The sequence below is a fragment of the Cyprinodon tularosa genome, unplaced genomic scaffold (assembly GCF_016077235.1).
Source record: "Cyprinodon tularosa strain WSP-4 unplaced genomic scaffold, ASM1607723v1 ctg519, whole genome shotgun sequence".
Taxonomy (NCBI): Eukaryota; Metazoa; Chordata; class Actinopteri; order Cyprinodontiformes; family Cyprinodontidae; genus Cyprinodon; species Cyprinodon tularosa.
In genome coordinates this window covers 596,386-621,385 of record NW_024039251.1, presented here as the reverse complement: position 1 = coordinate 621,385, position 25,000 = coordinate 596,386, and the positions used below count along the sequence as shown (strand labels likewise).

The 25,000-nt window shown below is 38.3% G+C and overlaps 1 protein-coding gene across 1 annotated transcript in view; it reads right to left on the bottom strand.

The window, feature by feature from the left end:
* The window catches only part of LOC119795641 (proprotein convertase subtilisin/kexin type 4-like), a 208,408-nt gene that overhangs the window by 6,657 nt on the left and 176,751 nt on the right, over window positions 1-25,000 (bottom strand). The window contains exons 13-14 of the mRNA XM_038303717.1: window positions 11,198-11,312; window positions 411-580 (exon numbers count right to left, since the gene is read on the bottom strand). Of these exons, the coding sequence (XP_038159645.1) occupies window positions 411-580; window positions 11,198-11,312 (285 nt within the window). The remainder of the gene's footprint in view (window positions 1-410; window positions 581-11,197; window positions 11,313-25,000) is intronic.

Here is a 25,000-nt window from a genome sequence, read left to right as displayed (position 1 = left end):
TATCTCTCGAGCCTCGATGCGACTGTCTGATCCCCTATCTCTGTCTGTATTATTCTGACATTTCCAGATCCTATTACTCAGACTCAAGGATTTGTCTCCTCATGCTCCACCGGTGACGACAGAGCTGAACTGCAATGCTGCATGTGCACAAATCCCACAGTTATACCCCTGCACGAAAAACACACACACACACCCATATATAGCAGAGATCTGTGAGCCATTCTTCAGTGTCACTGTGAGCGACGCCTGGCACATCCTTACACCTGAAGTTGATCAATGCAGATATGTCCAGGGGGAAATTGAAATCCATAGGAAATTAGGCGGTCCCAGTGATTTACTGGAACAGTAAATCATCCTGTGTGTGTGTGTGTGTGTGATGTGCATTTTTACCTCTGTGTACAGTACTGTACCTTGTGCTTGGCTGGCAACGCGATGTCGCCTGCTCTCACTTTCCTGTTTCTCTCCATTTGGTAGACCCACTGAAGCAGATCCAGAGGAGGGAAACCGTCCCTCTTGTACAGCCCTCCATGAGGGATGGGGTGATGCCCCCCCATGGACACAATGCTGTCCAGGGGCCCCTCTGAAACACAAAAAAAGCAAAGATAGAGAACGCTCAACAGTTCATGCTGCATTTAGAGTTTTGTCCTCTGTGTAAATGCAGCTGCCCTTAAACGCTACATGTAAATGAGTTCCCTCTAACTTTCTAATACAGTGTTGATATCCCTTAAACCTTTCTCCTTAGTCATTAAATTAATTTGTATTATTTTTACACCTACACCTGTATGTTTTATGCATTGGGATTTTATGTAACCAATGTTTTGCAATTCATAACTGACATGATTTGTAGTTATTATTTATTGCAACAAATTTAAGACTGTTATGTGTTGTTCTGTGATTACACACAAAACTGGGTGTGTGTTAGGACAACAGATTAATGCGTGATTCAAGCTCAAATCATGGTCAAACTAGTAACGCTGCACACATATGGAATAAATAAACAACCTTAATGTAAAATTTATTAAGAAAATACATTCAACTAGAGGTCAAATATATTTCAGTTAAAAACTCTTAGCTACCACTACCTCACCGTTGTTCCTTACCTACACTGTAATGTAAAAGTCAATCCACCTGTATATGAGCCATCCGGATCGTACATATGTCACCTCAAATCTCTGTGCTACTCCCTTGTATTTTCTATTCTTTTATTTCTTATTTTTATTTTGTTTTTCATTGTGTGTGATACATGTACACTTGCATCTTAACCCTTATTTATCTTAATATACTGTATATATATTGTTTATTCTTAATGCACCTTTTCCTCCTTGTTTGCACCTTCTTTAATTATTATGCCAATATGTGACCAGTGAATTTCTCCGCTGTGAGATTAATAAAGCTCATCTAATCTAATCTAATCTAATCAAATCTAATCTAATCTAATCTAATCTAATCTAATCTAATCTAATCTAGTTAAACTCAACGATATCTAACATGTACACAAAGAAGAAAAATACTGAAAATATCAAAAACATTGAAAATATCAAAAACTATAACCAATATATTAAATATATAAAACACAGTAAACACATCCATCCATTTTATCCCTGCTGGGGTCACGATGGGTTCTGGTGCCTATCTCCAGCTGTCAATGGGCGATAGGCGGGGTCCACTCTGGACAGGTTGACAGTCCATCACAGGGCAACACAGAGACAAACAACCATTCATGCACACACTCACACCTAAGGTGAGAATTTAGAGAACCCAATTAACCTAATAGTGATGTTTTCGGACTATGGAAGGAAGGGAACAGACGCATGCACAGGCAGAACATGCAAACTCCATGCAGAAAGACCCCAGGCCAGGATTTGAACCTGGAACCTTCTTGCTGCAAGGCAGCAGTGCTACCCACTGCAACGCTGAACTGTCCATAGCCAGAAAACATCAAAAACATCAAAAAACTCTGTATCTTGGCACACTCGCTTCCTCCGTAGATGAGGAGTTTATAGTGATGCTTAGGGCTGCTGGTGCCTTGATATCCTAGCTTGGAGGTTCATCAGTTTCTCGGCCTGTTGGCTCAAAGTTACTCTTGAAGACTTGATATAAATGTTGAAGACAGTGTGATTTGCAGTAATCCGGTTCTAGAAAGTAGCCTGCAGGTCGGCTTCACTCTGAACAGTATAAGGAGTGAAATTCCCTGGCATGCAGCGAGAATACAGGAGTTTTCCCCAATGTAGCCTGGGACAGACCCATGGGAGACGGGGAGAATATTTACTTTCAACAATGTTCAAAATTAATATTGTGGCTTATGATACTACAATAACAAACAAAAGGTATGCTTTAATGAAACCAGTTGTTGTTTTAGTAGAGGCTATGAGTGTTTGGTGGTTGTCCTGCTGAAAGGTGATCTTATGTTCTGTTCACAGCTTCTTTCTACTTTGTTGCTCTTCTCTTAGCTGAACCAGTCTTCCCGCTAGTGCTATTAATATAAGGTGTCATTTATCTAAATTATATTCTTCTAACCCAGTTTGTCACCTAAGGTGGGCAGACATATCTGTAGGTTAGCCATATTATTTCTCTTTTAAATGATGGTTGAACAAAGCTCTGAAATTTTTCAGGTTTTGGATTTTATAAAGACCCTCAGCTCTTTTAACCTTTGAGGTTTTCAAAGAAACATGGAGAGTAAAAAATGAATAAACCTGCATACCGCACTTTTCATTCCTCATGCTTTAAAAAATCCATATTTTCTTTTTACTTAGATTTCGATATCTTTTTTGTTCCTCTAACAGATAAAATGCCATAGAAAACCGGAATAAAACCTACAAAAGTTCAAGGTGTAAGAATACTGTTTAAAGCACTATAGAGGGTTAAAGCAAGCGTTGCTGTTGGAATAACGCTGAAGACTTTGGAGGCGCCTACAATGTACCTTATTATTACAGTGTATCTTACAGTTTTATTAATGCTGCAGCTTTTATTACAGTATAATATGAAAATAACAATTCAAAGCTGTTAAAAAGTACAGGAAAAAAAATACGGTTTTTAAAATAAATTATAAATAAGTAACTAAAAGCTTAAAGTAGAGGGTTTCTACCTCATAACTTACAGAAAATAAATCAAGGTTTTGTTGTTTTCTGTGCAGCATTGGAAATTTTTAAGTCAGAAAAACAAACATTTAATAATCAAACCATTCTAAAGTGGCTTTCCATAAAATTGTGAACAGTTAGTCCAGGAGTCAGCCTCATAATGGATTGGTTGCTCCTTTACAATATACTCAACATCTCATTCGGTGGGCAGGTTGGGCCTCTGCTCACCGTCTTTCACGACAAGGTCAGGCAGCTATAAGATTAAAGGTGTAGTGGAGGATTTTGTTTTTCCGGGTGGATCATCTGAATAGGTGGACCTCCTAATTGTCAATCATTCTGGTGACATGTTTACATAAGGCCGTCCTACGTGCTCGTCCGCATTTTCACTTACAGGTGGTGAGTCTGACATACTGTAGTGAAAATATTGCAGATCTTCTTTTGGAATGTAAGCTTGAGCGATGAAAACAGCAACTTTTAAACAGAGCGTGCACAAGGAGAGGGGGCCTTGTGAATTCTCTTGCACGTGTTTGATAAGCGATCCTTCTCAGGAGCGGGTACAGGGTTGTGCATGTGCATTTTTTTTTTAAAGTGAAAAGGGCGGGTCTTTTCAAAATTCATGAAAATCCTCCACGATACCTTTCACATTTTTATTCAGCAATATTAATCAGGATTTGGTATTTTTCATGTCCCATATAAGTCATAATTCTGTTATTATTGTTAGAATCATTATTTAGCAGGGTAATGAAACGGGCCAGCCTGGTTCTATCATAAAAGTTAAGTTTCAGAGGCTATTTCCAACATTTAACAGTTCACTAAGAAGCTGAAGTTAGATTTAGCATATTTAGTCAAAAAAGAGTAAATTTCTGAAAGATTAAAAATTAATATTACCTTGTTATTCCTATTCAGTCTTTGCATTCTGCAGGATTTCCTTTAACAAGTGAGAATAAAGATTGTTTATAACTGTGATGCTTTTGCTCTGGAAAATACCTTACATGTGGCCTAAAGAATCAAAACCTGCGTTTTAACTTAAATGTCACTCAAGGTTTTGTTTAAAATTGTTTCCTTTCTAGGAAAGATAAATGAGAATATGTAAAGTTTCTTTATTATCCCTTAAATCATGGGTGGTCTATTCTCCTAGCAACCTTCCTACTTTTATGTCCTATAAATACCTACATGAAGGCATCTTACAGCCTTCATATTAACATTTTACTTACAAGCTTGTAAAAAGAAAATCCCTGTGCTCAACCATGGCAGAAGATTCAATTCAATTCAGTTTATTTGTATAGCGCCAATTCACAACAAATGTCATCTCAAGGCACTTTACACTTCACCAGATCAAACAGTCAGATTAATTAAAAGTTTTCTATCTAATGAAAACCTGTTGATTGCATCGACTCATTGAATTGAAGGCAATCCCTCACTAAGCATGCTTGAAGCGACAGTGGAGAGGAAAAACTCCCTTTTAACAGGAAGAAACCTCCAGCAGAACCAGGCTCAGTGTGAGCAGCCATCTGCTGAGGCCAACTGGGGTAAGAAGATGTGTTGGATAGTTTCATAATTAAGCTTTCCTTAAAGTAACAACATAAGTTGGATCTGGGTTATAATTTTAGTTCTCTTTTTCCAAATTTGTCGTCTTTATTTCTTTATTTATTGTGTGGCATATTAGCTTTGCTTAGCTTAGCCTATGCTTAAAAGTTGCATTTGTTTCTTAGAATAGAAAATTACTAAGCATTTTATTTTAGCTGTTGTGTTTACTTAGTTTGCATATAACACGTTTATATTGTAGTTGAATAGAGTTTCAGCTTTGTCACCAAGCCTAGGCACATGAGGCAGTAAATCCGCATCAGTTTAAATTTTAATGAGCAAATCCCAGCAAAAAACAAAAAACAAAAACAAAATTTGCTTTGAAATTAGTAAAAAAAACAACCAGAATAAATCATTCAGCAGTTTTTCGTTATGCAAAACACTTCGGAAAAGTTCCTAGGAATAACCCAGTGCAGTGAGAATCCCCTCCGCTGCAGACGCAGCCAGGGAGCCTTCATGTTCCCTTTTCTTTCCCTCTTTCTGCAGGTACTCTTCTTGTGTTCTTCCATCTTGTTTTTGTCCTGTTTTAATTGCTTTTTTTTTTCCCCTAGCAGAGAAGAAGAAAAGACAACAACAAGGCAGCCAGGGCTGCAGCTAATGGAGAAGCTGTAATTGTGAATGGAGGCATTCATCTGGAGACATCGTCCATGAATTGCACCACACAATACCCAGCACCAGGCTGCTCAGATCACCAACCAAACACACACGCTCACACACACACTGAACCCTCTGATCATTGGTGCTCAGAGGAGGAAAGTAATCACACCTCAGCTGAGAGACAGAGACACTCTTTGGAAGCTAGGACGAGTAGGAGATTGGAGGACGTCTACAAGGAGAGAATGGGAAAGGAATTTAAAGATGTAGGCGGGGAAAAATGGTGAACCTGCTGTTAGGTACCACTTGATTTGGGCTGTAGAGCCCAGGAAGGAGCTCAGATCCAGCTACATGAACACACACATGCTTATAGGTAACCAAATAATTTATACATCCAATCCTTTTGAACACACCAGTATGTTTATACCTTATATGAGCTCCTAGAATCATTGCTTTCTTCTACCTGCTGAGACGGTCGTCAACATTCCCAACTTCCACTCATCCCCAAGCCGAATGAACACTATAAAGCCAAAGCAGACACACACAAAGCCTTTCCTGTAGGAATAAAGAAGAACAAGAAAAAGAAAAAAGAAAAACAACTTTCATCTTAGCGAGACGAGACGAGGCCCCTGTCAGCATGGTGCCTCCTGCTACTACAGAGAAACATCAGGAAACAACAACTCAATTAAACACACCATCCCTGTTCAATTACTGCCACATAATCACAGCAATTTACCTTCCCTTGCTGCTCGGTCGCCAAACACGCAAACACACACATGGTTGAGCAGACTTAGGGGGAGCAGAGAAGCATACAAGGACACTGCAGAGGTCCTGTCAGAGTAAAGCTTGACAGGCACCGTCTGCCGGGCAGCTGGGAACAGAAGCCGTGTCTTTAGGTTGAAGGTTGAGGGTTTCTGATTCCATGAGGAAGGAGATCAGCGACACAAGCGTTATTGGATGACATCATCACTGTAAAGTCACAGTTTTTAGTGTTGAAAACTATGCAGTCTATTTGTTCAGCTGTTTTATGGATGGGATCAACTTTTGCAAGTGCAACATATCTACTTATGGCTACAATTGGCATAAACTTGGGCTTTGAAATCTATGTGGGACAAATGAAGCATGTGAGTTACTGAATAAAATGATTTCTGGAAAATTCCAGCTAACAAACAATAAGGCTTAAAATCTGAAGGCTGCAAATAGTCATTATATAAACATATTTTTATTCCTTGTTTTGATGATTTCATCTATATGGAGTGAATTTTGTTCCATTATTGTTGCAAAGAAAGAACATATTTTGTGAATCAAAATTTTAAAACATGCAATCAAAAAATAAAACTTGAGAAAAACTTTATTAAAAACAAAGAATTTTGCTGTTTTCACAAAAATCAGTGTTGATAATTGTTACGAATTTATTTTTTCTAATTTGAATTTTCTTTTACATTTTTTGTTCACATTTTCTTAAAATTTTTTTAAAATAAATTATTCTTTTGAAATTGTATTGTACAAATCACAGTTTCTTCATGTCGAACCAAACCATTGCTTTAGATGCGCACTTTAATCAATAAAAAAGTTTTTGCTTACAGACCAATAGAAATCCATCTTCTAATCACTCAAGAGGAAATCCCGCCCCCAGAAGTGAAAACAGTATAATTTGTAAAACTCAATCTGAAAAAGAATACAATTCATAAAACTCAATATGAAAAACTGAATTTGAAGGAAAAAAAGAACAATATAAACTCTATGTTATGAAGTTACACAGAAGTTATGCCGAAACCTTTTTTAATGAAAATAAATGTTTTTCAAAGTTTCATTTCAAGACAGCATTTGTTTTTTCCACATTCAAATTTACAAAATGTTATTTTGTCTTATTGTTGCTACAATAATAGACCAAAATTCACTCCACAGATACTGAGCCCTGAATTTATATTTGGCAAACTTTCTCTGACTGTATGTTTGCTCAGCAAACAGATTTATAAAGCTAAGAAAGGTGGTGGTGGTGGTGGTGGTGGTGGTGGTGGGGGGGGGGAGGGGGGACTGCAATGCAGGAACCTAAGAATGAGGTGTTTGTGTTTGTTCACTTTTCTGGTATACTAACTCACCTTCTGAATACCAAAATACCTTATAAAGACCCAAATCTGGCCCTTTAATACAGCAGAGCCCATTTTGAGAATAGGGAATAGGCTTAAAGGTCTATTTAGTTTAGGTTCAGGCTAGAAATCTGCTGGTAATGCTTAAGCCTGTCAATAAAAAAAGCCTAATTCTGCATAGAAATAGAAACGTGAGAGTCTGTTTGTGTGTGAGGAAAGCAGATGATGAACAGCTTGAACCTGGGTAGGATCCAGAAGCATGGTGGGGGATCCATAGCTGGATGGAGAGAGATGGGGAGGAAGAGGAGGAGGAGGGGGAAGACATTGATTTCCTAACAGAGAGATCAACATTTTGTCAAAAAGAGAAGAAGAGCAACAGAACAAGACCTCCGAAATCCACACACACACACACACACACACATACACCGTTGTGTCACAATATCCTTGTGGGGACCTTCCATTGACTTCCATTCATTTCCCACTAATTTATATGGCCTAACCGTGACCCTTGCCCTAACCCTAACCATTACCGACACATACCTATCCCTAAACCTAACCTAAACTCAATTCACACCTTAGTCCTAAACCTAACCCCGACCCCAAGAAGAGAAACTTTCCTTAGGGGGACCAGTTGTTGGTCCCCACAAGCACCTATGAGTCCCCAAAATGTAGCATATTCCTAGGAAATTGTCCCCACCAGGTATTAAAGGCATGGCCACACATACACACACACACACACACACATAAAGTGAGAGTGAAAGGAGACTCCCACTGGGGCCTTCAGGTGAAATTCCTTCACTTTTCCATCATATTTCATTCTTCCATCACAAAGCACAAAAAACAAACAACTTTTTGGTTTAATTTTCTCTATAATGAGATTTATCAATAATAATTTTCTAAAATATGATAAAAAGAGTAATTAAAACATTACTACAGAGCAAATATTTAAGATGCAGTGTTGATGGACAGCAGTAGGAGTTTACAGAGACAGGAAACTGTTGTTTGGTCTCTCATCCAGCACACCCAGTGGCTCTAACAAACCCTCCCTCACCCCCGCCGGCAACATGGGTGGGGTTAGCGTAGCTTTGCTGCTAACGAGGTGTATGTGAGTGGAGGTGGAGAGACTGAGAAGGGGCAGCCAGGGGTCACACTGTAATTACACATCATGGTCCCTGTGGTCACTGCACTGACTTCTGACCACAGGGCTTCGACTTCCACTTCTGCACAGATATCAGGTGAAATGAGATGGTTGAGGAGTTTTTGCTTAGTATTTAGAAAAACTTTTATATATTTTCAATAGTTCTTCACATTTTAAACCATAGCAGACTCCCCATTTTGGGACCCAGTGGTCATTAGAAAAGGATTGCTATGAAAATATTACAGATGACAAATTTTACCATTATTTTAAAACAAATGCCAATATTATAGAAAGTTATTTTTGGTTGCAGATTTTTTGATCTCACGTGAAAAAGGTGCATGCATAGTCAAATAGTGCATAGTCACAACATTTGTTTGGTACTTAGGCACCAGTGGCTTAATATGGTTGCATATATTCTTATGAGAAACTACAGTATCCTGCTCGTGTAATATTTGTTATTTTATGTCTCTTTGCTTTTGCTTAATTTGTTGGTAAATAAAGTCTTTCTGTTTACATTTACCATAACAATATCATGTGATCGAATTACGTTGCTGCGCCTACATATAATTGGGTAACAAGATGAAACAATGGAGGTGAGCGTGTGCAGACCTCCCAGCATAGTTGTGAAAAAACTGAAAAGTGCAAGATCAAGTGTAAGAAGGTACAAGAAGATCTTTGATTCCAAGAGGGATAAAATGACTTGTGCTGAAAAATAGCCTGACCGTTGGAGTACATTAAAGCTCAGGAAGCATTCTGATGTGGCTGTGAAGTTGACAGACACACGAGTACATAGAATTAGACAAACCTCATCATTTTGTATACACAGATTATACCAAACACTAAATTTTGTTTGTTTAGCTTTTCCGACAGTGAATCAGCAGCAGATTAGCAGTGATAAAAAACCATTTCTATTCATAAAGTGCAGCAGTGATCAAATGTACACAGTGTGGGAGAGACATGGTGCAAAAAGGCATTGATGTGGAAGGTTCAGAGCAATGCAAAAATAAATGGTGCTACTGGCGTTAGCAATGCTTCTTAACCCTTTCCCCTGAGCTGTTAGTTTTCGCTGGGCTCAGTCAGCACTTTTTTAGTAGCTCTATCAATGACCCCTATCTGGCTTTCTGGTATTCAACGATACTTCAGCTAGATGGCGCCACACCTCTTCGTGTCAGCCCTTCGCACCCGGTGCTTGGGTTCTATTTAAGCTCAAAAAGGGCAATCAGGACAGACTCTTGGAGTATATTGCCTTATTTAATCACAACCAACTGCATTTTGGTCTTTTTGATAAAGATGTATAATGTTACCATGTACCTTCAGGCACATAAAAAACTTCCATTCATTTTCTGTCCTGCTTATCCCAAGCGAGGTCGCGAGGGGTGCTGGTGCCAATCTCCAGCTGTCTACAGGCAAGAGGCAGGGTACACCCTGGACAGGTCGCCAGTCCATCGCAGGACAACCATAAGACAAACAACCATTCTCAAACCTAAGGAGAATTTAGAGAAGCCCAGTAACCTAACAGTCCTGTTTTTGGACTGTGGGAGGAAGCCAGGGTACCCCTATGCATGCTCAGGGAGAACATGCAAACTACATGCAAAAAAGACCCTGGGCCAGCAATTGAACCCAGACCCTTCTTGCTACAAGGCAGCAGTGCTACCCACTGTGCCACTGGGCAGCATGGAACCTGGGTACGAACCAGGTTTGCTGCAAAAATACCACTACTCATGAAAAATAAAAATAGTACAATGGAAACTTTAAAAGCGTTCAGTTGCTTTAGAACAGAAAAAAAAAAGAAAAACTCAAAATGAAACTGCCATGGTAATGTTTTTGAAATATGCATGGTGAATGGGGGATCAAATCACAGAAGGACACTGATTGCTTAGATTCGTCTAACCTGTTTACTGGCCACAATAAAATTACCAAAAACAACTTAGAAACGCTTAAAAAAAGCACAAATTAAATCAGCTGCTGTTTGTTAGGAGGATCTATATGCCAGATAAAACTGTTGCAATGGTGGACAGTTGTCTTATTGTGGCAGTTTGACACTTAAATGGTAAAAGAATATTTAAGACTTAATAAATTAAAACAAATAGATAAAATATGTCCCAGATTTAACAATATGGCACCATTCTTTACAAAATTACAATAAAAAAACTAAGAAAATCCTAAAATCCACTCATAATTTTTCAATTGCATGCTCACCTCAGCAGAGGTGGATGCAGCACCTAAAATATTGCTTAAGAAACTTTTTACTCAAGTAAAAGTAGAAATGTAGTCATCAAAGAAATTACTTGAGTAAGAGTAAAAACATGCACAGTGAAAAAACAGCTCTCAAGTTCGGAGTAACATCTTAATGTCTTAAATCATGTAATGAGGCAGAAAGTTAGGTGCAAATTTAGAAAGTCACAGGAATAAAATAAATAAATGATTATAGAATAAGAAATTTGTGCAGAAGAAACATCTTTTCCACATTATTTTTTTAAGTAAATGTATGAAACCAAGTCTAACAGTACAGTAGGTAAAGCACATCTGTCAGGAAAAGATGAAGAACTTACTCAATTTACTCAAGTTACACATATTAGTGAAGTAACATAACTCCTGAAAGTACACTTGCCTCTGAAAGATACTCAAAAAAATGTAACTGAGTAAGTGTAATTAGTTACAACCCACATCTGCATCTCAGTTCGCTTGAGTTCAAGGTACTAAAGGAGGCTTACGCTTTTGTGGGAGATGGGTACCATACAGGATGAGTGTGATGCTATGCAGAGCTCTTTGAACCTTCTCTTCACTCTGCCTCGTGCAGTCCCACACCGTCCCGGTATGGTCAGACACCTAGAAATAAAAGGAAATGATGAGAAATAAACATTATAAGAAGCGGGTGGAACCGCATATAACCTTTCTGTTAGTTAGAATTCATGGTTTTAAATTTAGAAAAAATTTACAATTCTAGAAGGTACTAAGACTTCATTATGCAGGACCTTTTAATTAGTGCTTGTTCATGTGCCAGAAAAAGAAACGAAGCTATATTTGTTCAAACTCATGTGAAATAACTGATCGATATCCAGTCTAGGAACACAGACAGTCGCATGGTTATAAGAGAAAAACAAAACAAACAAAAAACAATCAGATTTAGGCTACTACTCACCCACAGTGTCAACCTAGCCTTTAACACTGTTGCATGGGCGGTTCTAGACAGGGGCCAATGGGAGCCGGGGCCCTCAAAGAACTGGTCCTGGCCCCTGTTATGGCCCCAGTCCAAAAGCCATATTGCAATTTTTTTTAATAAAAAATTAATTATGAATTATGAAATTATGATGTACTGAATCAGAGAGCACAAATGATAAATCCCTTGAACAGTAATATTTTATTAAAGGTAGAGTGGAGGATGTTCTTTTTCCGTGTGGATCATCAAAATAAGTGGTCCTTCTAATTTTCAATCTTTCTGGTGACATGTTCACATAAGGCCGTCCTACATGTTCGTCTCCACTTTCACTAAACAGTGGTGAGTCTGACATAGTGGAAAAATTAAAAAATCTTTTTTTGGAAAGTAAGCTTGTGTGAGCGATACAAACAGCAACTTTTAAACAGAGGGGGAATGAGAAGAAATGGGCTTGTGCACGCTCTCGTACGAGTTTAACAGGCGTTCCCTCTGGGGAGCGGGTACAGGGTTGGGCATGTGTATTTTTTTTTAAGTGGAGAGGGCGGGTTTTTTCAAAAATTCGCAGAGATCCTCCACAATACCTTCAATGATTTAAGAAATTTTAGCTTAAATCATATTAAAATAGGATCACAGTTTTAATGTGCTAGATCTGAGTTTCCAGAACTGAAAGTAGCTCTTTTGTTAGCGCAATGATGAACTTTTGTCTCATTCATTTGGACAGAATTCTGCCAAAGGCCACATACACATTACTCTTATGTGCAGTTCTATTTGAAAACAAAAATGTAGGCCACTCTCTATGTGCATTTTGATTTTATATGTGCAGATTCAACACCATAAGACCCCCAATTATTTACAACTATGAGTCCATGCTCCTTTTCTGTGTTCTCCTGCTTTTTATGCTCCTGCAGTTTCTCTCCTTTTCGCGTGTGAACCTGTTTCCTTGGGCTCATGTCAGCTTTTGTCATTTTAAATGAAAAGCCTGTGATTGGCTACATTTCAGGAAATCCTGCCTCTTGGAATGGTATGGTTTTCTTTCCAGCTGCAGCTCACATGTGCCAACTGTATATATAACAGCATTACTATTATTAATCTGCTTTGATTTCATTTTGATTTATTTGGAAAACATGGAATATATATGTTTATTTTTACTTGTGCTTACATATATATGTATATATATATTAATATATATAAAAAAGAATTCATACATGCATGCATCTATCTATCTATCTATCTATCTATCTATCTATCTATCTATCTATCTATCTATCTATCTATCTATCTATCTATCTATCTATCTATCTATCTATCTATCTATCTATCTATCTATCTATCTATCTATCTATCTATCTATCTATCTATCTATCTATCTATCTATCTATCTATCTATCTATCTATCTATCTATCTATCTATCTATCTATCTATCTATCTATCTATCTATCTATCTATCTATCTATCTATCTATCTATCTATCTATCTATCTATCTATCTATCTATCTATCTATCTATCTATCTATCTATCTATCTATCTATCTATCTATCTATCTATCTATCTATCTATCTATCTATCTATCTATGAGGTTTAGTGGTGACCATAGGGATATGATCCATATAGGCTCCAAGTTAGAAACAGATTTCCAGCATGCACTGTGTATTTGTGTGTATTCTGTGTTGAACTGTGGTGTTTTGTGTGTGAGAGGTCTGAGGCCAGGCTTGGCGCCCCCCAGCTGAGAGTTGCATTGATTTGTTGTTGGTAAACAAACAGCTGGATGTTACAGGTGGATCAATAGGGCCTGTATACCTCCCTGCCTCCCAGCATGCCTTTCTACGAAGCTGACATGGCTCTGTGAGAAGTCCTAACCCCACTGTCGCTGGGAAACACCATTAATCCCAAATTTCTAGTTGCACAGTTGTTTTTAATTGTGGAAACTGAAGTGGAAACTTGTGTGTAAGGGTCCCAAACCTCGGAGACCGTTATATCATAGGAGAGATAACAAAATAGCACCATTTACAAGATCATGTTAAAATGCTTATGAGTGTCTTTATGGTAAAATACCAGGAGCAACAATTTCCTTCTGAAAATGTAAAACTACATTTCAACCACACTAAAATGATGCAAGGGCTACCAGGAAAGGCAAACCGATTCTGGGATGGAGAAATAAACTGCACAAGAGGGAGACAAGGAAAATATGGGGATTAAGAGAAGCTCAAATCAAGGAGGGAGAAAGGAAAGCTTTCAAAGCCAGAGAGAAACTACAGAGAAAGAAAAGAGGAGGTGGTGGTGGTGGGGTGGGGGGGATTAGTGATGGGAGAGAGACGGCAGGATATTGTAATAGGTGAGAGGAAAGTGAGAGCATGTGATAGAGAGGAGTTTAGAAAGAGATCCTGAGAGTGAGTTAGGCAAACACCAGATAAAACAAAGATGAGAAAAGACAGGCAGGGAGAGTGGGAGTTGGAAAGACTGAAAGACATCAAAAGAACAAAAACAGAGAAAGAAAGAAGACAAAGAGAAGACTGCTGACAGAGACAGGCTCAGACCTTGAGACAAGACAGAAAAAGTAATTCATGATGGTTCTAATACAAAAGGAGAGACTGGATCCGTTCCAGGTCAGCATGCTCCATGGTTTTTATAGAAGGCCAAGGGGAAGATGCTCTTCCCCACCCTCGCTGTTCTGTTATTTAATACTACTGCTCCTCTGGGTAACATATTGTTCTGATACCTCTGCATCACCCTTAAAACCACAGGAAGCTCTCTCTGTCAGCTATGTTAAGTGCTGCTGCTCTGAGATTTACAATGATTTCTACAAATTTGCAAGGATTTTAATTAAACATCTCAGATGTGATTTAGCAAAAAATGTATCCTCTTAGAATTTAATGGACAGGGAAAATGTTAAAAGTCAACAATCAAGAGGCTGTTGGATCTTTGTGCTATAATTCATGCTGCAAAAAAGAAAAGAAATTTAGAAAACGTGGATTAATCCAACCTTCCCCTCATCTTCAGCTGAAATGTTTGTTATTAAGCTAACAACAATAATATATGACCAGAAATCTTTGATAACCATAAATTCACAGCTTCATATTTACAGTCAAAATGGGAAAAAAAAAACATTAAGGCTTTCTTGATATGCATCATTAACCGGAGCTTGTAAACAATCTTTAACTTTTTAAACGTAACCTTTTTATGATAAAAAAGTCACAAAAACAATATTTAAATAATGAAATTGAAGCTTTTAGATATTAGCTAGATCTTATAATGATACATACATCGTAGAGTATCAAGTTTAACCCTAAACTGTAATCAGTTGGTTGAAAAATAAAAGTCTAATCTACTTCTCATCTGTAAAATAAACTTGTCAGGTTCAAGGATATTTTGTTGTTAGTTGTCCATCATGTACGGGTATGTAAAAGTTCACATCTGCAGAAGAAATATTGAGAGATTTTTTTTATGTTTAAAGTTTGGTGTCCAGCAGGAAGCACCAACTTGTTACAGACAGCTCAGTCTTCCCTCATGCAATAAAGAGAAGCTTCAAAATACCCCCCTGCCCCAAAAAAAAAAGAACCTGTGAGTGTTGGCTGAGTTGTGAGACTGAGGCGGTGTCAGATGGGAGGGGAGGAGAACTCGTGCTGCGTCTACATATGTAAAGCAGCAGGGAAGTAGCAGCGTGTCAGACTGAGGCTCTGGCCCAACCTGGGCTCCTCGCTGTTCCCTCCAACACATCAATCATCCTAAACAGGGCCATCATAGCCACGTAGCATGCTGGGAGCCACGCGGGCACAGGCGTGCACACTCTGCAGCACGTCTAAACACAAACGGCTGAATTTTACACTCGCACGCACACATCTCTGTGCGGCTGCAGCCATCTTAACAGACACGCATAAATACTCGAATGAACCCTCTGCAGAAAGCATAGGGACAAACAAGCTCATAACAAGTTCTTTCAGTTAATGACACACAAACACACAAAGTGCAAAGTATTCACATACACAGACACACCGGGTCACACTCTTTGCCTCACAGCCTCAAAGCACACAGATACACAGAAATAGGCATCCTGTGCCCACAGGGTGCCCTCGCCCCCGACCATCTGTGACGGGTGCCAGCACACAGTGGGTGATATTTACATGGAGGCCCCCTCCGCCTCTCTTCTCCACTCGCGCACACACAGACACACACACATCCAAAATAATAGAAAGAAATACCCACAAAGGGCGGCTCAAAATCGCTTGATCTCCCAAAACTCATTAAACATGCAGATATATGCAAATGTATGCACCTCTAGAAATCCACCTTGGGCCACAGAGAATGGAAGACTGTTTGTGTGTGTTTGTGGTTGAAAGTAAGAGTTTGTTTGAATGAGCAAGTGATTCTGTTTCTATCTGCAAAACTTCCTCCTGGTTTGCAGTTTGCTGCTTTAGTGGAAAACAGGAGAGTCTTACAGTCTTACCAGGTCAGAATCAGTATCATACATTACATAGCAACATGTTATATATATATATATATATATATATATATATATATATATATATATATATATATATATATATATATATATATATATATATATATTAGTGCTGTCAATCGATTACATTTTTTTAATCGCGATTAATCGCATCAATGCCTGAGTTAACTCGCGATTAATCGCATTTTAATCGCACATTTTTTTTCTGATTGAAAATCATTTAAATACTCTCGATGACATACAAAAAATACATACAGGCTAGGTTTGTGCCAATGTTCTTTTTTTTAAATGAAAACAGGTCACAGACACTGATTTATGCCATAGAAACATATGGCAAGAAGATGGGGAGGCATGTAGCAAAAAATAACAAATATGTAGCCAAAAAAAAGGCCCTGAAAACAGGCTGATGTAAAAGACAGTCTTTACAGTTAATACAGTCTTTTGAACAAAGACAAGCATTTTACCCTACTGATATAAAATGTAGTACAGTTAACATTAGATGTTAATTAACCAAGATAATAATGAACAATTTTCAATCAATACATCAAAATCAATAGACCGACATTACTAGATGGAGGTAGTCTATGCTCTAGAAAGTTACTTTTCAGCCTCTTAACAAAAATGAGAACACACACACACACACACCCACACACACACACCCAGACACACCCACCCACACACAGACACACACACGATACTGACCTGTGGCGTACACAGACAGCAAGAGTGCCGTAGCAGATTCCAAATCACCTCAGTAATCTGTTTTCTCAGCGTATTTCAGGTCGCTACTAGTTACCAGACACTCAACTTGTTTGTTGGTGGTGGGGCTTAAAGAAAAGGCACTAGCGTCACCCAGTGTATGAGCGTCTTTTTTCCTTGAGGAGCTCCGCTTCGAAGCCTATGAGAAATGCATAGACTGGGGGAAAATAGCCCCGCCTTCCCGCAGGCTGCAGCGGGATGTACTTGGAAAATTGTACCATAAAACCACATAGCGTTAATCTCACGTTAAAAAAATTATCGCCGTTAAAATGGCCTCGCGTTAACGCGATAATAACGCGATAATTTTGACAGCACTAATATATATATATATATATATATATATATATATATATATATATATATATATATATATATATATATATATATATATATATATATATATATATGTGTGTGTATAAGTGATATACATATATATATTTATTTTCTCTTTGCAGCAGTTCTGTAGCCTGTAGCTCCTCAGATGCCTAACAGTCAGGCACTGTCCATGGTGCTGAATTTTTTTAGTCAAAAACAAAGGAAAAACTGCAGATCACTGGACTGATTGTTGACATATAAGGGGATTTAAACAAGCAGGGAAGCAAGCAGGTTGTTTTATGAGTTTTGCCAGTCATTTCTTAAGGGGTTAAAAGTCAAGGTTTGAATTAAAGAACAATCTCTGATAAGCTAAATCTGCTAAATGAGCCCACCTCTAAAACTGACTGCTATAGAGCATTAGCTTCTCTCACACCTATAATAGGAGACACTCTGATTCAATTTGATATAAAATACTGTGGCATAATTGGAAAACTGCTATATAAAATTTTGATCCAGTTTCCTTAACTTTGCATATTTTTATGAAACTGTGACCATTGACCTTTACCACTGGCCAAAAATACTTTGTCTCAGAGGAGTGGGCTCAGTGACCTTTGACTTTTGTTGCCTTCCAAAAACATTCAATATGAATTCATCTTTTACAAAACCTCCCATAATTGAGAAGGTGGTGGAAAATGAGATGTGATTATCAAATTCAAAATAAATTAAACATTTTGGTGGATGGGTGCTTCCAGGCGGAAGCAGGGACATTGTCAAACACAAAAAGAACAGCGGGACTGTTCAAATAAAAGACCATGGGAATTCTGACAGGATTAAACTTTTGCTCCTTCTTATCTTACATAGTTTGTCAGGAAAGTTCTCCTGTACATTCATTATCAACTGTAACTGAACTGAAGCTATTAAGATTTTTTGTTTGTTCTAAATTTCCTTTAAGATAAATAAAGTTATTTGCAGCTGAAATTGATCTTATGACTTAACTTAAAGGGGAACACCGGTTTTTACATTGGCCCCTTGATTTTACGTCATGTTCTACTCACCCATATTATTATTATTATTTTTTTATATACTCTAATAATCCCAGAGGGAAATTACTTCTCTGCATTTAACCCATCCCCTTGGGGAGCAGGGGGCTGCCATTGTGAGGCGCCTGGAGAGCAGTGTGGGGTTAGGGGTCTTGCTCAGGGAGCCAGAGTGGCAAGCTGTGGGAGTGGGGGATCAAACTCACAATCTCAGGATTCAAATCCCTATTCCCTAACCACTAGACCACCACTCCCTCCCCTAGTTTTGTGTCATTTGGAGCTTTTCTGAAGATATTTGGTTTTGTTATATCCAAGTAATGTCTTCCTATGTGCAACGACTTGAAGGCACAAACTAAACTGTTCATAATGTATTCTTTATGGTACGCCAGCATTCATAACATGTAGGCGAATCACTGTCCCCCAGACATCTACGGTTATATGTTTTATATTTCTATTTTTTTTAAAACAAAGAGGAGTGTGTATGACGTCATCCGGCCAGATACCATTCATTCATCCTGTCCGCTGAACTGCTGCTAGTTTTAAATCAGGAATTTAAAGCTTAAGATTTTCCTTAGTGCGCATCTAACTGGTGGATTTGACCTCCACTGTTTAAAAGCAGGATGAAAGAAAACAGAAAATGACTAATTTAGATTTTTTGGCATATGAATAAAACATCCCAATCCCTCCTGGAAATAAATGTTTGTAAAGGAAAATAAAAAACATAGTAAAAAACATTTTGACTCTCCTAACCCTTCTCCTGGACTATTATTATATCAATATTAATAAATACAGCACACTGTCTGCCTCTTTAGTTTCTCTGTAAATAGATTCCTGCATGCAATTTGCTCTACCACATCATAAAGCTACTTAGGTATATATCAATATATACATATCTTGCTGTTTATTTGGCTATAGGACTTATAAGAATAGTAAAAAAAACACCCTTCTTTGATATCTAGGAACAGACCTTAGTGACAGTATTAAAGAATAAAACTGATACCGGTATAGATACATTTTGATAAACTAATCCAGCAGTCATGGAAACAACTGGTTGCCAGAATTTAGTCGTTCACAGTAGAAAGACAGACTGTAAAGCACATTAAAGGCCTGCTAGGTTACCCACAGAGCTTAGGCATCTTGGGGTCTGTTAAACTCTATGAATGTAAACACATAAATGGCTTCCTGCACCCTAAAAAGAGAATGCAGCTCCATCTGAAACAAACTGCTCCAATTGGTAACAAGAAATTGAATTAACTTATGAACTTAATTATTAAAACTTAATTACAAACATAATTAATTTACAACCAGTTTACTTGACAACTAATAAACTAGATCAATTAAGTTGGATCAGTTTAATTCGATGAATTGGTACCAATTGAGGCAATTAATTTACAATGGTGCTCCATTATCTTTTTAGAGGGTGTAATAAAAGTAGAATGGGAGGCAAAGCTTTAGTTTGGGGGCTCCTCTCCTATGGAATCAGAATTCAATTGAAGTCCTTGAGGCCGATACCTCGGATACATTTAGGACTAGGCTTACGTAATTTATTTTTGATAACTCATTCTGTATCACATGGACACAGATGCTCTTTGTCAGCAGCATAGTCAGAAAGATGTCATAGGTGTGGCCAAAAACTGATAGAAACCAATATGTTTGGGGTCGGTATACTAATCATATTGCATAAACATGAAAATAAATAAATCACTGAAGACAGCCTGGGTGTTTATGAAGCTTTTGCAAATGACTCTACACACAGTGTTATACATTTATGCTGTTTAAATGAAATATTAACAGTTCTGAATAGTATACAAAATAAATTAGTGTATTGTTGTTCTTTAATTGCATTAAGACACCTAGGTAACTTTCCCTTTACTCAATTATTTACAAAAACTAATTCTGAATACAGTACAAATTCCGTATTTGTGTTATTTGATGTTGTTATATATTCATGTGAATAATTAAAAACTGTATTTAAATGTCAGTTTATAGTTCATGTACTGACAATAAAATTAGAGATTACTCAGGACATTCTATAAGAGATAGTCAAAGCTTCTACCCTCTGGTTTAAATTGGTACAGCTTGTTCCTGAGAAAGTGAAATCACCAAGAAATCACCCGGGCATGGCCACCCCTAGTATTCGCCTAGCTCCAGCCCTGCTCTCTATACAGTCATCATGCTGCTATAGGCTTATGCTGCTTGAGGACACAATGTCTACTTTTCCTCACTCTGTTACATTCTCTTACTACTCTTCAATTTTTCCTTAATCGTTTTTATCTAAGCTTACAACTTTTTGTTCACTCTCTCGTTTTCTCTTCATGTAGCTTAAAGGAGGGATGGGCTGGCCTACTGCTGACCCAAGCTTCTATTCTCCCTCTATAGATAAAACACTTGGTCATTATGTTTTATCTCTCATATATAAATACTGACTCTGAGTTCATCTGCTTGGCTGGCTTTCTCTCCTGAATGAAGCCAATACAGGAGCTGCTACTGCCATTAACTTTTTACTTTACTTTCACATAGAGCATACTCCTGGATCAGTTCTTTTGAGTATTTATATGCCTTCTCTTACTCCTGAAAACTGCAGTTGTTCGTAATAGATGACACTTCACACTGAGCATGATCAAGCTGGCACCATGGTCAAAGTGAAGGAAAAAAACTCATATGTTAATGCTATGCATGTTCTTTCAAACCATGAGACTTTCGTTGCCAAGATTTCCTCAGCAGAATGAGATAGTGTGTTGAACAATATTGTTCACAGGGTGAAGTTTGTGAAGAAGCAACCAAAGAAAATCTGGTCAATATACCTGGCAAATGTATTTTGGGCTCTGAAGCAACTAAACATAATTATACCAAGCTAAAAGGAAACCCTGATTTGAACCACAGATTAAATAAGTGGACTCTATCGGAAGGTTCCCCTCTGCAAACAACATCTGAAAACTACCAACATTGAGATCTTTCAACTTACACAGAAACATCGAGGTGTCAACACTGCTGCCCTGTCAGGAAATAGGGAAAATTTGAAGACACTTGAGAAGAAGTTGTCATTTTTTTCTCCTCTTCCTTCACTAAATGCTTTTGCATGGTCAGGTACAGATAAATAAAACTTATGCTTATATTTCATTTTTATTTCATCTTCATCATTAATTTCTTAGGCTACATATTTAAAGTGCTCTATGAATATAATTTAGTATTTTAATTTGTATCTTTTACATTATTTTTATCATTGTTCCCTTTAACTTCATGGCTAAGAACCTCATCTTTATTTGCAACTGATAGCTTTTGAAAGAAAAAGTAGACGGTCAACTTGAAGCAGCAACTGTTCATATACGTTTCAAGATTTAAAAAGCTATAATTTCCCCCATTTATCTTCATACAAAACAGATCACTTTAGCTGCTAAGTATCCTGCTTAATATCACAACCTGCTCCTTATCCATCATTTCCAGGTGGAAAACAGGCTAATAATGTTTTCCCACAGGCTGCGTGAATCCGTTAAAAAGCATAATTAATACATTATCTGCAGGTTATTCTTTTATCAGTTGCTCAATGTGCATGTTTGGTTTGTGCAATCTGCTGGGCAGACAAGCGGGGAGTGACTCCCTAAGAAGCTGATGGTAAATATACGAACAGTCACTCAGTGCCAGCCAGTGTACCAGTTTGTATGCTGCTGAGTGTTTGCGTGTGAGCGTGCGTCCGCGTCGCCTCAGGCTAAATTTTGCTATTTTATTCCAACAGCACCACTAGTCGTCTAAGTCTCCAAGTCTCCCGGGATTTAGAGATGCTGTGGCTCAAAGACTGCTGCCACCCTCCTTCTGACACACACACACACAAAATGTAACACACTCCCTGTGGGCACGTTAGCATAAAGCCTGGTGGGAAGAAAGGGAGACTCGTAGATGTATGTTTATAATTTTAGTGTGTTTTTCTGTGTTTATGTTTTTAGGAGAGCGGCTTTCTGTGAAAGTGGAGCACAGTAATGACACCCCTCCATCTTCTTCTCTGAAAACCTATTGTGTTACGCAGCAAAGGGAAAGAAATATGCTGCCAGTCATAGTTCCTAATTAGAGCAGCCGTTAAAGCATTACACTTGCAGACAGACAGAAGGGTCGGTTTCTCCTTGACTCTTGGAGGTACCTCAGAACAACAACAAAAAATCAGGTCTAACCTGGAAAATTAATATTCTGCTAAGACAAAAAAAAAACACAAATAAAACAAATTTTATACCAATAGTGGTTAAAGCAACATGCATGTAAAGGCACTGCAAAACTCTAAGTAGTGAATTTCAGGTGTTTTTTTTTCTTGATATGAGCAGGTAAGTCAGACAATTTTCCAATGGAAAGAGATGATTTGCATTAGTAATAGGAGAACTACATTATCTAATGATGATAAGATGATAATATCTAAAAACAAAAAAATACTTGCTCCATTGGCAGATCATCTCATCTACCTGTTCTAATTAAGGCCAAATACACCTAATAAATATTTGCCTTGTTTTAGATAATTTTTTGCAGTGTGGTTATGTGAGGAAACCTAAGGAAACTATGCCACACTGATGACGGCTTTTAGTGACGTGAAAAAAGAAATGGAAACAGCTGCTCTAATCAGATCAGACCAAAAGACACCAAGGCTTTTATGAAGTAGTAATTCTGCCAAAAGGGCAGACAGAAAAAAATTACTCATATAAGCAGTCAACTTTGACATTTTCATGTCCATGTTGTCACTTTTAGGGAGGAACCAACCTGAGAAAGTAAACTGCCTGTGATTGGCTACTTATCAGAAAATCCCGCCTGTTTCCTTAGTTGCAGCTAGTGACATTGGCAAAGCATCTTAATGCTAATACTCTCTTATAGAGTAGAATTCTGACTACATATCTGAAAGCCACCTGTGTTATTAAAGGTATAGAGGACAATATTTTATTTCTGGGTGGATCATCTAAATAACTGGTCCTTCTAATTGTCAATTATTCTGGTGATATGTTTACGTAAGGCCGTCCTACATGCTCATTCCATGAGCTATCTTTTTCTGGGCATCTGTACTTTCAAGCATATATCTGTGATGCGCTACGGTTCCCATTTAACTAGTAGTCTCTACTGCCATGCACAAAAATAATTGCTTTTCGGCAAATGTGGCAGAAAGTAAACCGAACGCATGGCCCTCAACGCAGCATAGTGCTGGCAGCATCATGCTGTGGGGTTACCTATTCACCAACAGACACAAGGTAACTCTTCAGACTAAATGACAAGCTGGATGGAGCTAAATAAAGACTTACCTTGAAGAGGCAGCAAAAGAGGTGACAATGCTAGAAACAACCTTATCATGCAGCCATAAACAACAACAATCTATATGGTTTTACTAGAAATAAAATTTTACAGCATTTTTCTAAATGGCCTGGGAGGAAAGCTTAAACATCTATCTTTTGAAAAACTACCTTAAGCATTGTCTCTCATCAGCTGTGAAAGCACTGAGCGGAGCTGAGGCGCTGCAGATGGCGGGGGAGAGCAGACATCATCAGAAGAGACACAGAGAGGTTTTTTTCAGCCTCGCGGTCCTGTCTCCTTCACAGAGCTGGAAGGTCATGAGCCTGGAGCCATAACATTCACTTTATTTCCACTTCAGTCTCTCTCTTTTTTTTTTTTTATTCCAATCCAACCATTGCACTCTTTGACAATCGCCACCGTTTGGCAAATCAATATAGACTCTTTCCAGATGTACACCTTCCTGTCTTTAAGCCCCCCCTCTTCTCATGCCCATCCTCTGCTGCCCTTGAGTGTTAAAACTTTAATCTAGCTGATAGTCCTGTTAAAGTCTCAATCCTGGCCACACATTTTATGGTTTACCCTTTACTGTTATACTACCTACCTTTACCCTTGCTTTATGTATCCTTGTAGATTTAATTGGCATTTCCGCTAATCTAACTCTTTGCCCGCAGTAGAAAATGTGTTAATAAAAAGAAAAACTAGTGCACTCCTCTATTTTTAGATGTACAGTAGAGGTAAAAGCATTTCTCAGAGACTCTAATCAGTTTGAATGTGTATAGTTAACAGCGAGTTTGTCCAAATGTTGCTGCACATCAGACGCGACCGTTAATTCGTTTTTTGCGAGCATTGCGCCGACTCGTCTCGGCCCACCCATAATGAGCAGTGAGGCTGTTATGCAGCTCGGCTGCACGATGCCTCCTTCCCATCCCTGCGACACACCAGGCGCTGGTAATTGGTCACAGAGGGGACAGTAAATCTACAGGACGACTTAAGACAAGACACAGAGAGGTAGAGATGGAGGGAAAGAGCGAGCGCACGTGTTTGCAGGAAGAGGTAGGTGATGGAGGACAGAAGGTGGGTGTCTTTCATCTTCACACTTTTTTATTAAGCAAGCCTCCTACTGTTTACAAGGACTGATGCCTATTTGCACACATATAAACCAGCGCTACATACCTACACAGTAACCTCCCTCCCTTCCTTCCACTACATCAGATACCACCCACATATATATATAGTAAATGACCTCAGAGCTGCCGTCTGTGAAAGTGGATTGTAATCAGACAGCATTGTGTCTGTCAAACCCAACCAAGGTTACTTAACCTCCCAGTCCTAATTTCCCTTCCATTTCAGCTCCTTCCTCCATATCAAACATCAGCACATCTATGAGAGACACACAAAAAAAAAAGGAAGAGAAGAGAGCAGGAAGGAAAATGAAGATTGCCTTGCTTGGCTGAAGCTCGGAGATGAAAGTAGAGGATGATTCACTTTGCTATTGCAAAATGAACTGAAGCAGGCTGAGCTGAGCTGGGCTGGGC